The sequence below is a fragment of the Macaca fascicularis genome, chromosome 1 (genome assembly GCF_037993035.2).
Source record: "Macaca fascicularis isolate 582-1 chromosome 1, T2T-MFA8v1.1".
NCBI classification, from domain to species: domain Eukaryota; kingdom Metazoa; phylum Chordata; class Mammalia; order Primates; family Cercopithecidae; genus Macaca; species Macaca fascicularis.
Genome location: NC_088375.1, coordinates 107,112,873 through 107,128,222, shown reverse-complemented (window position 1 = coordinate 107,128,222; position 15,350 = coordinate 107,112,873). Strand labels below are relative to the sequence as shown.

Here is a 15,350-nt window from a genome sequence, read left to right as displayed (position 1 = left end):
CTCCTGTTTTTTAACTTTTTGTCGCTTCTATTATATCTTATTATATTCTCTTTGTCTTGAAAAGTTGTAGTTATTTTTAGTAGGTTCATCTTTTAGTCTTTCTACTCAAGATATGAGTAGTTTATACACCACAATTACAGTGTTACAATATTCTGTGGTTTTATGTGTACTTAATATTACCAGTGAGTTTTGTACCTTCAGATGATTTCTTATTGCCCATTAATGTCCTTTACTTTCAGATTGTAGTATTCCCACTAGCATTTCTTGTAGAACAGGTCTGCTGTTGATGAAATCCCTCAGCTTTTGTTTTTCTGGGAAACTTTTTTTTTTTAGATGGAGTCTCGCCCTGTTGCCCAGGCTGGAGTACAATAGCGTGATCTCGGCTCACTGCAACAGCGTGATCTCGGCTCACTGCAACCTCCACCTCCCGGGTTCAAGCGATTCTCCTGCCTCAGCCTCCTGATTAGCTGGGATTACAGGCGCCTGCCACCACACCCAGCTAATTTTTGTAGTTTTCGTAGAAATGGGGTTTCACTATGTTGGCCAGGCTGGTCTCGAACTCCTGACCCCAGATGATCCACCCACCGCGGCCTCCCAAAGTGCTGGGATTACAGGCGTGAGCCACCGTGCCTAGCCTGGAAACTCTTTATTTCACCTTTGAAGGATAACTTCACTGGATATACTATTATAGGATAAAAGTTTTTTTCCTTCAGCACTTTAAATATGTCATGCCACTCTCTCCTGGCCTATCAGATTCCCACTGAGAAGTTCTCTGCCAGACATATTGGAGCTTCTTTGTATATTGTTTCTTTTCCCTTCTGCTTTAGGATCCTTTCTTTATACTTGACCTTTGGGAGTTTGATTATGTCTTGAGGTAGCCTTACTTGGGTTAAATCTGCTTGGTGTTCTACAACCTTCTTATATTGGAATATTGATATCTTTCTCTAGGTTTGGGAAGTTCTCTGTTATTATCCCTTTGAATAAACTTTCTACTCTGATTTCTGTCTGTCTACCTTTTTAAAAATATAGAACACTTCATGAATTTGCAGGTCATCCTTGTGCAAGGGACATGCTAATCTTTTCTGTATCATTCAAATTTTAGTAGATATGCTGCCAAAGTGAGCACTACTATTTTTTTTTAGAAATGGGATCTTGCTCTATCACTCAGGCTCAAGTGCAGTGGTACAGTCATAGGTCACTGCAGCCTGGAATTCCTAGTCTCAAATGATTCTCCTGCCTCAGCTTCCCAAGTAGCTGGAACAACAGGCACGTGTCACGATGCCTGGCTAATCTTTCCTTGTTTGTTGTAACAACAAGGAAAATGTATGTTGAAAATAGCTTTCTAGAAGAACTAGAGGAGCTGGGGGTGGTGGTACACCCCTGTAATCTCAGATGCTTGTGATGCTGAGGCAGGAGGATCACTTGAGCCTAGAAGTTTGAGATCATCCTGGGCAGTATAAGAAGACCTTGTGTCAAAAAAAAAAAAAAAAAGAAGAAAAGAAGACAAAAGAAAGAATAAAGGAGAAAGAAGGAAGAAGAAGAAGAAGGAGAAGGAGTAGGAAGAGGAGGAGGAGGAGGAGAAATAGTGTACAAAAGATTGTTTTCTTAGTGATTTCTTTTCATATTCTCAGCAGCATAATTACGCCTAAAGTAAACCTCTGTTTGTAGTGTTCAATTAATTCTGGCAAGCCTCCCTAAGATTCTTTCTTATGTTACCTCAAAGTCAAATTTTTTTATGTAAGAAGAATGAAAATGATGGAAGTAGTTTCTTTTTTGTGCGTTTTTTTGAGAGACAGGGTCTCACTTTGTCTTCTAGGCTGGAGTGCCGTGGTGCAAACGCAGCTTACTGCAGACTCAACCTCCTTGGCTCAAATGATTCTCCTGCCTCAGCGTCCCAAGTAGCTGAGACTACAGGTGTGTGCCACCACATCTACCTAATTTTACAACTTTTTTTTTAACAGATGGGGTCTCATTATGTTACCCAGGCTGGTCTCAAACTCGTGGGCTCAAGTGATCCTCTCACCTCAGCCTCCCAAAGTGCTGGGGTAACAGGTGTGAGCCACTGAGCCTGGCCTTTGCCTTACTTCTCTCCCATCCCAGGTTCTACTGTCTGAACCCATTTTATTTATTTATTTATTTATTTATTTATTTATTTATTTTGTGTGACAGAGTCTCTGTCACTCAGGCTGGAGTGCAGTGGTACAATCTCAGCCCACTACAACCTCTGTCTACCAAGTTCAAGTGATTCTCATGCCTCAGCCACCCGAGTAGCTGGAATTACAAGCATGTGCCACCGCACCTGGTTAATTTTTTTATTTTTAGTAGAGACGGGGTTTCACCACCTTGGCCAGGCTGGTCTCGAATTCCTGACCTCAAGTGATCCACCTGCCTCGGCCTCCAGGTGTGAGCCACTGTGCCCAGCCCACACAGAAATATATTCAATGAAAAGAAAAAAAAAAAAAAAGATGAAAAAAAAACTGACCATCTTTCTACTTGCCCCTCTTCTAGACTGGATAGGGAGGATTAGAACTTGATAGAATTCTGATAATAGGGAAGGCAGGACCACCATTAAGGCAAACATTGAAGTAGGCATTTCAGGTCCTGTATCCCCTGCCTTCTTGCTGTTTACAACCCTTCAAACTTTCCTTCTAGCGCTCTAGAATTACGACAAAGTCCCATGTTCCCAAATCACCTTTCCCCTGTCCCCTACACACACAAAAAATCCCATTTCCTTTGTGCAGATTTTAATCAGTTATCTGGAAGAGTCTCATGCTAAAAAATGAGTGTTTTATAATTGTTTAATCCAAGTGAACCTCTCAATGGTGGCATTTCCACAGTGTAGGAAATCTACCTATTGGAGCAAGAAGGCCTTTCCCTCTCTCTCTCTTTCTCTCTCTCTGTTTTTTTTTTTTTTTTGAGACAGGGTCTCACTCTGTTACCCAGGCTGGAGTGCAGTGGTGCAATCACAGCTCACTGCAGCCTTCACCTCCCGGGGTCAGGTGACTCTCCCACCTCAACCTCCCTAGTAGCTGGGACTACAGGTGCATGCCACTATGCTTGGCTAATCTTGTGTGTGTGTTTTGTAGAGACAGGATTTCACTATGTTGCCCAGGCTGGTCTCGAACTCCTGAGCTCATGCGATCCACCCACCTCGGCCTCCCAAAGTGCGGAGATTACAGCTATGAGCCACACCGCACCTAGCCCATGAAGGCCTTTTTTTTTTTTTTTTTTTTTTTTTTTTTTTGAGACAGGGTCTCACTCTGTTGCCCAGGCTGGAGTCCAGTGGCGCAATCTCGGCTCACTGCAACCTCTGCCTCCTGGGTTCAAGGAATCCTCCTGCCTCAGCCTCCTGAGTAGCTGGGATTACAGGCGCAGGCCACTATGCCCAGCTACCTTTTGTATTTTTAGTAAATATGGAGTTTTGCCATGATGGCCAGTCTGGTATTGAACTCCTGGGCTCAAGTGATCCACCTGCCTTGGCCTCCCAAAGTGCTGGAATTACAGCTGTGAGCCACTGCACCCAGCCCATGGAGGCCTTTTTTGTTTGTTTGTTTTTGTTTTTTGAGACAGGGTCTTGCTCTGTTGCCTGGGCTGGAGTCCAGTGGCGCAATCTCAGTTCACTGCAACCTCTGCCTCCCGGGTTCAAGGAATTCTCCTGCCTCAGCCTCCTGAGTAGCTGGGATTACAGGTGCATGCCACTATGCCTAGCTAATTTTTGTATTTTTGGTAGAGATGGGGTTTCGCCATGTTGCTCAGGCTGGTCTGGAACTCCTGGGCTCAAGTGATCCACGTGCCTCGGCCTCCCAAAGTGCTGGGATTACAAGTGTGAGCCACTGCACCCCGCCCTTTTTTTATTTTTATTTTTTTGGTGACAGAGTTTCACTCGTGTTGCCCAGGCTGGAGTCAATTGCGTGATCTCGGTTCACTGCAACCTCCACCTCCCGGGTTCAAGCGATTCTCCTGCCTCAGCCTCCCGAGTAGCTGGGATTACAGGCATGCGCCACCACACCCAGCTAATTTTGTATTTTTAGTAGAGATAGGGTTGCTTCATGTTGGTCAGGCTGGTCTCAAACTCCCGACCTCAGGTGATCCGCCTGCCTCGGCCTCCCAAAGTAAGCCACTGTGTGATTACAGGCGTGAGCCACTGCACCTGGCTTTTTTTTTTTTTTTTTGAGATAGAATCTCCCTCTGTCGCCCAGGCTGGAGTGCAGTGGCGTGATCTTGGCTCACTGCAACTTCCACCTCCTGAGTTCAAGCCATTCTTCTGCTTCAGCCTCTCAAGTAGCTGTGATTACAGGTGTGTGCCACCACACTCAGCTAAGTTTTGTATTTTTAGTAGAGGTGGGGTTACACCATGTTGGCCAGGCTGGTCTCAAACTCCTGATTCCAAGTCCGCTTCAGCCTCCCAAAGTGCTGGGATTACAGGCCTCATGAAGGCCTTTCTGTTGCCCATTTCATTACCCAATTTGCCTATGCTAGATCTGAGGCAGGAAAAGAAAAAATCTGTGTGGCTCTCAATTATTTCTTTTGCTAGAGAAAAAAGTGATGCTTTAGGTAAAAAAAAATTAAAGAAAGGGAGAAGGAGAATAGAGGCCAAGGCCTAGACCATTCCCTCCTTTCACACACTCCTGTTTGTTATTCAAGAAAAAAGCCTGCTGGGCGTGGTGGCTCATGCCTGTCATCCTAGCACTTTGGGAGGACGAGGTGGGGGGATCACCTGAGGTCAGGAGTTCGAGACCAGCCTGGCCAACACGGTGAAACCCCGTCTCTACTAAAAATACAAAAAATTAGCCGGGCATGGTGGCAGGCACCTGTAATCCCAGCTACTCAGGAGGCTGAGGCATGAGAATTGCTTGAACCCGGGAGGTGGAGGTTGCAGTGAGCTGAGATCACACCATTGCACCACTCCAGCCTGGGCAACAAGAGTGAAACTCTGTCTCAAAAAAAAGAAAAAGAAAAAGAAAAAAAGCCAAATCCTTACACTAAATTGCATCAAACTAAGTAGAGTTCCATTCTTCCACAATTCCAGTGTAACTAGACTCTAGGAAGTCACAGACAGAAGATCTAACCACTAGAGTTTCCCTAAATTATAGGTTAAGGATATTTTTAGAAAGATTACAAATATATTTTTTAACTTTTTCCAAAGTTCTCTTTTCTTTTTAGCTGGCTACCGAAATATCCTCCTAATTCTAGCTCTTGTAACCCCTCTATTATCTCCCAAGATATAACTCTAATTCTTTGTTCTCGTAAGCACTGAATTGTGACCTAATGGGTATCATGGCCCCATGTCCTTTTTCCTAGGGTAAAACCCAGACCTAGCTTGTTGCCAGTGTCCTCAGACCACCTTGGGTGAGTTTCCTTTAGGTAAAATTTGTCGGTAGCAAACTTTACATAGTTTCTGCCAAACTTGCTTTTTTTTTTTTTTTTTTTTTTTTTTTTTCAGGTTTCCGTGTGAGATTTAATACTATATGCATCAAAACATCAAAGCTTTTTTTCAGAGAAATATACTCTCAAGGTGAACTGTGGATATCGTAGATGTCTATTCTGAGGTCTTCTGTGGTTCCAGACACAGCAGGTAGTGAATTGGGAGGAGCCAATACCACCAGATACCAAAGGCAACCATGGAGGGGCAGTTTAATTAATCACTGTTCTTAAATTTGTCATTGATATAAGACACCCAGTCCAGAATCAGCTGCCCAGTTGGTAGGTGACTATAGCGCCATGGTACCCGTGGTGCCTGACATGGGAATCCAGTGCCTGACATGGGAATCCAGTTCTTCCCCAATTCCAAGTAGGGTGGGCTGGGAGCGTGGAAACAAAGCAATGCCACCTACAGCCCTCCACATTTACTTTTCTTACTGTTAATGTAATCACCCATGATGTAGCACAAACATTATTATGAATATAATCAAATGTGTGTCTGAACATGACAAAAAATAAAAATTGTATATTTAAACTCTATGCATGGCCGGGCGCGGTGGCTCACGCCTGTAATCCCAGCACTTTGGGAGGCCGAGGCGGGCGGATCATGAGGTCAGGAGATTGAGACCATCCTGGCTAACACGGTGAAACCCCGTCTCTACTAAAAATACAAAAAATTAGCCGGGTGTGGTGGTGCGCGCCTGTAATCCCAGCTACTCGGAGGCTGAGGCAGGAGAATGGCGTGAACCCGGGAGGTGGAGCTTGCAGTGAGCCAAGATCGCGCCACTGCACTCCAGCCTGGGCAACAAAGCCAGACTCCGTCTCAAAAAATAAATAAATAAATAAATAAAAATAAACTCTATGCATATACTTTATATTCATAGTGTTACTCATCTTACATAGTCATCTGCTCACAAATACAACATTATTACAACAACATTAATAAATATAATATTAAAAGAAAGATCACTTTTGAGAGCTCTGTCCAGCAAAATAAATAAATAAATAAATAAATAATCATACAGTATTATCTGCACACTCAAATTTGGATTCTTTATTGCTCTGCAGGTTTCCAGAGTTCAGAGTTCAGAGAACAGTAGGAAAAGTAAATAAGTAATAATATTGTGTAGTTTAGAGAGTGAGTAATCAGTCTAAAACTTATGATAGGCTGAGCATGGTGGCTCACGCCTGTAATCCCAGCACTTTGGGAGGTCATGGTGGGTGGATCACCTAACCTCAGGAGTTCAAGAACAGCCTGGGCAACAAGGCAAAACCTCATCTCAACAAAAAAAAATACAAAAAAAAAAAAAAATAGCCAGGCATGGTGGCATGTGCCTGTGGTCCCAGATACTCGGGAGGCTAAGGTGGGAGGATCACTTTAGCCTAGGAGGTGAGGTTGCAGTGAGCTGAGATCACACCACTGCACTCCAGCCTGGGTGACAGAGTGAGACCTCATCTCAAAACAAAAAGAAATGTATGATAAAATAAAATAAATTTAATATCAAGATCCCTAAAATAACATAATAAACAGGTAAATTCTTACCTCTGAATGCCTGGGCACTAGATCCAACACATCCCTTTTGCTCACAGACCAGTGGAATGTGAGCCCAGGATTAGCATTGCTGAAGGAGAAAGGGGTCTGGGTACTGGTAACTCCCATGACATAAACTGGCATCTGAAAATAAATAGTGGCATTGTGCTATACAACCTGCCCAGTTGCAATTATCAGAATAATGAACCCTGAACAGAGCCATCATACTGACCTTGGTAGCTGTGATGAGCCGAGTTGCAGCTGCAAGGATCCTAACAGCCCTTAGCTGAACAACTTCAATCTGTACTTCATCCTGCTCAACAGGGTGGAGAGCAAGCTTAGGCTAAGAGAGAGTTTCTGTGGGGTGGACAGAGATGCTTATGATAACTAGTTTGTTACTGTTTTTAACATTCAGTAAAAAACCTTACCCATGTTTACTGCAGCACTATTCACAATAGTCAATATTTGGAGGCAACCTAAGTGTCCATCAACAAACAAATGGATAAAGAAAATGTGGTACATATATACAACAGAGAACTATCAGTCATAAAAAGAATGAGATCCTGTCATTTGCAACAACATGGATGGAACTAGAGATCATTATGTCAAGTGAAATAAACCAGGCATAGAAAGACAAAGACAAACTTCACATGTTCTCACTTATACATTTGTGGGAGCTAAAAGTTAAAACAGTTGAACTCATGGAGATAAAGAATAGAATGATGGGCTGTGCACAGTGGCTCACTCCTGCAATCCCAGCACTTTGGGAGGCTGGGTGGATCACTTGAGGTTAGGAGTTCAAGACCAGCCTGACCAACATGGTGAAACCCATCTCTATTGAAAATACAAAATTAGCCGGGTATGGTGGCACGTGCCTGTAGTCTCAGCTACTTGGGAGTCTCAAGCAGGAGAATCACTTGAATCCTGGAGGCGGAGGTTGCAGTGAGCCGAGATCATGCCATTGCATTCCAGCCTGGGCAACAAGAGCAAAACTCCATCTCAAAACAAACAAACAAAAAGGTAGAACAATGGTTGCCAGAGGCTGGGAAGGGTAGTGGGTGGGTAGGGGGGATATAGGGATGATTAATGGGCACAAAAATATAGTCAGATAGAATGAAAAAGATCTAGTATTTATAGTATAACACGGTGACTACAGTCAACAATAACTTATTGTTTATTTAAAGATAACTAAAAGACTATAATTGGATTGTCTGTAACACAGAAAGGATAAATGCTTGAAGTGGTGGATACCCCATTTACCCTGATGTAGTTAATTTATGCATTGTATGCCTGTATCAAAATAACTCATGTTCTGTTGGGAACAGGCCCCCAAATCTGGCCATAAACTGGCCCCCAAAATGGCCATAAACAAAATCTCTGCAGCACTGTGACATGTTCGTGATGGCCATGATGCCCACGCTAAAGGTTGTGGGTTTACCAGAATGGGAGCAAGGAACATCTGGCCCACTCAGGGTGGAAAACTGCTTAAGGCATTCCTAAGCCACAAACAATAGCATGAGCAATCTATGCCTTAAGGACATGTTCCTGCTGCACGTAACTAGCCAAAGCCCATCCCTTTGTTTCCCATAAGGAATGCTTTTAGTTAATCTATAATCTATAGAAACAATGCTTATCACTGGCTTGCTGTCAATAAATATGTGGGTAAACCTCTGTTCATGGCTCTCAGCTCTGAAGGCTGCCAGCCCCCTGATTTCCCACTCCACACTCTATATTTCTTTGTGTGTGTGTCTTTAATTCCTCTAGCGCCACTGGGTTAGGGTCTCTACAACTGACCTGGTCTCGGCAAGTGGTGCCCATACATGGGGCTCCAACCCAGGTCAAAGGATCACCAGAGTGATGGTTGGAGAACGTGGAACTAAGCTGGAGGACACCCGAGTACTCTTAAGCAATCCCCGTGGTGAGTAAGAAGGAGAGCTTGGAAGCATCAGGGTAACAATGGGACAAGTGTGGGCTCTGGTTCATTCCACCTTGGAACCTTTTCACACTGATGATAAGGAGGAAGGAAAGTATATCGAAATAACAGAAGAGGTGACAGAGCAGGTTTGTTTGCCAGTTAAAGCTAAAGTGGCAAAGGAGGAAGAGGTTCATCCCTACCCTTCTGCACCCCCTCCTTATTTTGAAGAAGAAGAGTGGCTTGACCCTCCAGATCTTTCTTTTCCGGAGGACACTGGGCAAAAAGTAGTTGTCCCAGTGACTGTTCAAGCAGTGCTTCGAGCAACTGCTCTCAGTTCTATTCAGGCAGGAATCCAGCAAGCTAGAAGAGAGGGTGATATAGAGGCTTGGCAGTTCCCTGTTAGGATACATCCCCCAGATCAACAGGGAAATATAACTATGTTTGAGCCTTTTCCTTTTAAAATACTTAAAGAGTTTAAACAGGCTATCAATCAGTATGAACCAGATGTATGCCTAAAGTGTAAAAAAGGAAAACATTGGGCTAATCAGTGTCACGGGAAACACCATGAGGAGCCTTTCCCGGACTCCATTCCAAACCCAGACATTTCCAGCTCAGGCCACTCCCTCACCCCTGTACAATGTCTGTCCCCCGCCACAGCCGGTAGTGCCGCAGCAGATTTATGCTGCACAAAAGCTGTGAGCCTTCTGCCTGGGGAACCCCTGCAAAAAGTACCAACAGGAGTCTGTGGACCCTTGCCAGCAGGGGCAATTAGATTACTTCTAGGTAGATCTATTTTAAACTTAAAAGGAGTGCAAGTACATATAGGAGTCATTGATTCAGATTACAGTGGGGAAATTCAAATTGTTATATCTCCTTCTGTTCCCTGGAAAGCAGAGCCAGGAGAGTGTATAGCACAGCTCCTGATTGTGCTGTATGTAGAAATGGGGAAAATTGAAAAACAAGAGGATTTGGAAGCACAAATAAACAAGGCAAAGCAGCTTACTGGGTGAATCAAACTACTGATAAACATCCTACCTGTGAAATAACTATTCAGGGAAAGAAATTTAAAGGTTTGGTAGATACAGGAGCGGACATTTCAATCATTTCTCTACAGCACTGGCCATCCACGTGGCCAATTCAACCCGCTCAATTTAACATAGTTGGAGTTGGTAAAGCCCCTGAAGTATATTAAAGTAGTTATATTTTGCATTGTGAAGGACCCAATGGACAACCTGGGACTATTCAACCAATTATAACTTCTGTACCTATACATTTATGGAGAAGAGATTTATTACAACAATGGGGAGCACAAGTTCTAATTCCAGAACAATTATATAGCCCTCAAAGTCAACATATGATGCATGAAATGGGGTATGTCCCTGGTATGGGACTAGAAAAATATTTGCAAGGTTTGAAGGAGCCGCTTCAAGTGGAAAGACAAAGTTCCTGCCAAGGGTTTAGGATATCATTTTTGATAGCAGCCATTGTTAAGCCTCTAGGACCTATACCTTTAAAATGGTTAACAGATAAGCCAATTTGGATAGAACAATGGCCGCTAAGTAAAGAGAAACTGGAGGCTTTACAGGACTTAGTTACTGAACAATTAGAAAAAGGACACATTGCTCCAACATTTTCCCCTTGGAATTCTCCAGTCTTTGTTATTAAGAAAAAAATCTGGTAAATGGAGAATGTTGACAGATCTTAGAGTCATTAATTCAGTTATACAACCTATGGTGGCATTACAGCCAGGACTGCCTTCTTCTGCTATGATTTCAAAAAACTGGCCTTTAATAGTCATAGATTTAAAAAAAAAGACTCTTTCTTTTTTTTTTTCTATTAAGATTTTATTGTCATTAAAATTGGGAGTTCAAGGATTATAAATTCAGAAAATATAAAATGTACATGAATTTCTTATATTTTTACCTAACAGAGTGACTGAGAATAAAATAAAAATGAGTTTTGTGAAATCATGGACTCTTTCAAAATCATGTCTAGTAGCATGGTCTCACTTGAATGATTTGTCAACAAGTGCCATCAGATGTCAGTGAAAATATTCTCACAATGGATTGAAATTTAAGCACTACACAAGCATAAACTTTCTTCTCACTTCAAATATGAAAACAGTACAGGTATAGAAATTTACTTATCTTGACAAGTAATAAACTCTGATATAAAAAATCTCTCACCTTCCCTAAAAGAGTAATGCCTTGTTCTCTAATTCAATTCCACAAAAGATTAGTTGAAAAATGAACCTGATATTATCTTTTCTTGATGCCACTCAAAGTCTGATCACTTGAATATTAACTCAAATTCCACAATCTTAAAAGTAGCACTAACATACCAGCTTAAATGCCCAGAACAGGAATGGGTTATTCTTTTTGACTAGTATATCCTTCCTTTGCTTTGCCTGGTGAGCTCATCGTCTAGTTCAAACATTACTTAACATTTTAAAAACCTTTACAGAACTTGAACTCTTCAAAGGGTGGGGGAGGGTTTCCTCAAAGGAAAAATTGAGTTGTTTATCAAAGGGAGGAATAAAAGAAGCAGGTATTTGTCTCATTCATCTAGGCTTCTCCACTGTAACCTAGCATTGTATAAGGCACATGAAAATTCCTCAGTGCTAAATGAGAGAATTAAATCAGATGGTTCTGGAGTTAGGACCCTTTCCGTGTCTTCAAACGTGTCACTTTTTTTCTTTGGTTCCCACTTACGTTTGACAAATAGACATGTATCTTTTTAAACAGTTATCTACCTTTTTTTCCAAGAGAGGAATTCTCCCATTTCAACCTATTATTTCAGTATAACTGGATAACCTCATCCCACTCAGAAACAGGCCAGATTCCACTGGGTTGCGCATTGGGAGGAGAGTGCTTCCAGTCCCACGTCTTTACAGGAATCTTCCCGGTCTTACCATAGTTGGCTTCAATGTATTCAAGGGTTTTACAGGGCACATGGACCATCATGTCTACAAACTCAGTCCAGCACAATGTAAACTTAGGAATCAGGTACTTGAATTATTTTCCTGTTTTGGCCTGAGTGACTCCGTTCCACATGTGATCAGTTTCTTCACAGAAGAAAAAAATGTCAAGTTTTACATCGTCTTTTCCCTGGAAGGATAGTTCCAAGCTGTCTTCTACCTTCCCAAATTTGTGTTTGAGCAGAAGTCCTGCATCCTGAAATGCTAAAATAATATCAGATTTGTAATCTTGTATAAAAATTCCTAGGTCACTGGGCGCGGTGGCTCACGCCTGTAATCCAGCACTTTGGGAGGCCAAGGCAGGTGGATCACGAGGTCAGGAGATCGAGACCATCCTGGCTAACACGGTGAAACCCCATCTCTACTAAAAAATGCAAAAAACTAGCCAGGCGAGGTGGCGGGCACCTGTAGTCCCAGCTACTCGGGAGGCTGAGGCAGGAGAATGGCGTGAACCCGGGAGACAGAGCTTGCAGTGAGCTGAGATCCGGCCACTGCACTCCAGCCTGGGTGACAGAGCCAGACTCCGTCTCAAAAAAAAAAAAAAAAAAAAAAAAAAAAAAAAAAATTCCTAGGTGGACATCTTTGCTATAAGGAATAATGTTGCATTGTCGATACCATCCTAGACAAGTCCCACTGCTCAGCCAGAATGGTACTCCCAATTTGTTTAATGTTTTCGCTGCTAGTTGCAGTAATTCCTTTGCACTCTTCCGAAAGACCACGGCTTCCACAGTGTTATCATCAAGGTACTGCTAAAAGAATGCTCGAGCTTCTTTATATCTACACTCAATAAACCTACAGTGTGGTACTTCTTCTACAAAGCTCATTGGATTCTTTGGAATGAGAACTTCCAGTCCATCAACAGTAACTTGCTGTAACTCTGGCCTGTCAAAAGCTCCTGGATAAAGACCAAACTGTAACTTTCGGAAGGGAACAAATTTACTGTCAATGTGTTCTTTAAGTCTCAAGCGGCCAAGCCAGAGGTGGTTGCCACTCCTCTCATGGAAGACTACCAAGCGAATCGCATGAGTGGCCAATTTGCAGATACAGTGCAGGGGGATTTCCGTTCCAGAAAGGGAGTCTATCCTGTCTAGCCGGGGATCTTTACTCTCAATCTTTAGGCACTGAAATCCCATATTCTCAGCTACCCGAAACCAGCCTTCCTCATTCCTCCATAGGTGAGACTGCAGTGCAAGTGCAGTAAAGTCTCTTGGAACACAGAAAAACCTGCATTGGGAAATGGAGCCATGAGAAGTATTTTTGACTTGTTCAAAGTTCTTATTAATCAATTCCAATACCAAAGGATCAATAAGAAACACTGGTACATTTTGGTTGGATGTTAGCATAATAAATTTTTTAACTGCACGCCACTGTGTGCCATCAAATCCAATTCGGCTTCCTTTGGATTTTGACAAACCAGCTCCATTAATTGTTGATAAATAGTGCTTGTAGTAGTACAACTGAAACAGCAGAAATGCAGAACTTGTCAGCGTTAAAAAGGCCAAAACCACGTTCTTATTGATTCTACTCATTAGTCTGTGGTGCTCACTTGGTTGTCTTTTGAAAGTATCTCACTCGTTTTCATCTTTTTGGATTTGGAAAGGAAGATAATTTTGTTTTCTTTGAAATCCAGTTTTTTAAAAACTAGGTTATGCAAGGATGTCGATGACTGTATATTAGTTTTTCCTCATTCAATGTGTTTCCTTTCAATCTTTCTTTCCATAGCTCCTCTCAAATGACACTTCTTCAGTGAAGTCTTCAATATTCTTCCAGGTTAGAAGTGCTCCCTCCACCTCTAACCTAGTTTTACCTTCCTGATGACACGCCCAGAAGTGTGGGAAGGGCTGGCCAAGTGAAAGTCTACCACGTGATGCTCATGGACTGACTGAGGAGTACCCAGCCCGGAGCACGCTCAGCCTGTGGCCAGCCTCCCCACCAAGGGGTAGGCAGGTGCCCAGAATGCTGGAGGATGCCCAGTAAGGGCACCTAAGCCACCAGCAGTACTTGTCTGAAGGCGCCCACCCATCCCAGGCTACCGAGCTGAGCCTGCCATACCTTACCTCACTAAAGACTGTTTCTTTACTATCCCCTTAGCTGAGCAAGATTGTGAATGGTTTGCATTTACAATTCCTGCAGTAAACAACCTGCAGCCTCCTAAGCGTTCTCATCGGAAAGTGATGCCACAAGGCATGTTAAACAGTCCAGCAATTTGCCAGAGGTGTGTAGAGCAAGCAATTGAACCTACTCATAAAAAATTTTCACAGTGTTACATTTTTCATTATGTGGACGATATACTTTGTGCTGCCCCCACTCGAGAAATATTACCCCAATGTCATGATCACTTGCAAAATTTGATTTCTCGCACCAGTTTAATTATAGCTCCTGACAAAATTCAGACTACTACTCCTTACTCCTACTTAGGGACCTTAGTAAATGACACTACACTAGTGCCACAGAAAGTAACCATACATAGGGATCAACTGAAAACATTAAATGACTTTCAAAAATTACTAGGGGACATTAATTGGATACAACCTGCTCTAGGCATTCCTACCTTGCCTTGAGTAATCTATTTTCTATCCTTAGAGGAGATCTTAGTCTCACTAGCCCTGGACAATTAACAAAAGAGGCTGAGGCACAGTTACAGCTGATTGAAAAGCAAGTCCATAAAGCTCAGATAAATAGAATAGATTCAGAGAAGACTCCAGATTTTTTTTTTTTTTTTTTTTTTTTTGAGACGGAGTCTCGCTCTGTCGCCCAGGCTGGAGTGCAGTGGCGCCATCTCGGCTCACTGCAAGCTCCGCCTCCCGGGTTCACGCCATTCTCCTGCCTCAGCCTCCCGAGTAGCTGGGACTACAGGCGCCCACAACCGCGCCCGGCTAATTTTTTGTATTTTTAGTAGAGACGGGGTTTCACCATGGTCTCGATCTCCTGACCTTGTGATCCGCCCGCCTCGGCCTCCCAAAGTGCTGGGATTACAGGCGTGAGCCACCGCGCCCGGCCAAGACTCCAGATTTGCTAATTTTTTCAATTCAGCATTCACCTACTGGTGGTGTTGTCCAAGGGCAGGACTTAGTAGAATGGCTTTTTCTTCCACACACTAATTCACAGACTCTAACTCCTTATTTGGATCAAATTGCTACCCACGATAGGAAATGGGAGAACTCAGATTGTCAAATTACATGGATAAGATCCTGGAAAAATTATTGTCCCACTCACAAAGGCACAAATACAGCAAGCTTTTATAAATAGTCTTACTTGGCAAACCCGTTTAGCTGATTTGTGGGTATTCTCAATAATCATTTTCCTAAAACAAAATTATTTCAATTTTTGAAATTAACTAATTGGATTCTCCCTAAATTAACTAAATTTAAACGAATTAAAGGTGCTGAAAATGTCTTCACAGATGAGTCTAATAATGGTAAAGCTTCTTATTCTGGCTCGAAAGGTAAAGTTTTTCAGATGCCCTGTACTTCAGCTCAAAATGCAGAGCTCGTAGCTATAATTGA

At 42.7% G+C, this 15,350-nt stretch overlaps 1 protein-coding gene, 1 non-coding gene and 1 pseudogene across 3 annotated transcripts in view; all 3 read right to left on the bottom strand.

Moving 5' to 3' along the window:
* NUP210L (nucleoporin 210 like) overlaps window positions 1–15,350 on the bottom strand; it is a 166,798-nt gene that overhangs the window by 49,477 nt on the left and 101,971 nt on the right. For both annotated transcript variants that reach the window (XM_045362680.3, XM_045362683.3), the window contains exons 26-27: window positions 7,185–7,265; window positions 6,965–7,096 (exon numbers count right to left, since the gene is read on the bottom strand). In XM_045362680.3, coding sequence (XP_045218615.2) covers window positions 6,965–7,096; window positions 7,185–7,265 — 213 coding nt within the window. The remainder of the gene's footprint in view (window positions 1–6,964; window positions 7,097–7,184; window positions 7,266–15,350) is intronic.
* On the bottom strand, window positions 1,020–1,126 carry LOC123570845 (U6 spliceosomal RNA). Its single transcript, XR_006695058.1, has one exon. It is a non-coding gene; the product is annotated as a U6 spliceosomal RNA (small nuclear RNA).
* Window positions 11,663–13,373, bottom strand: LOC102132441 (ribitol-5-phosphate transferase FKTN-like; annotated as a pseudogene).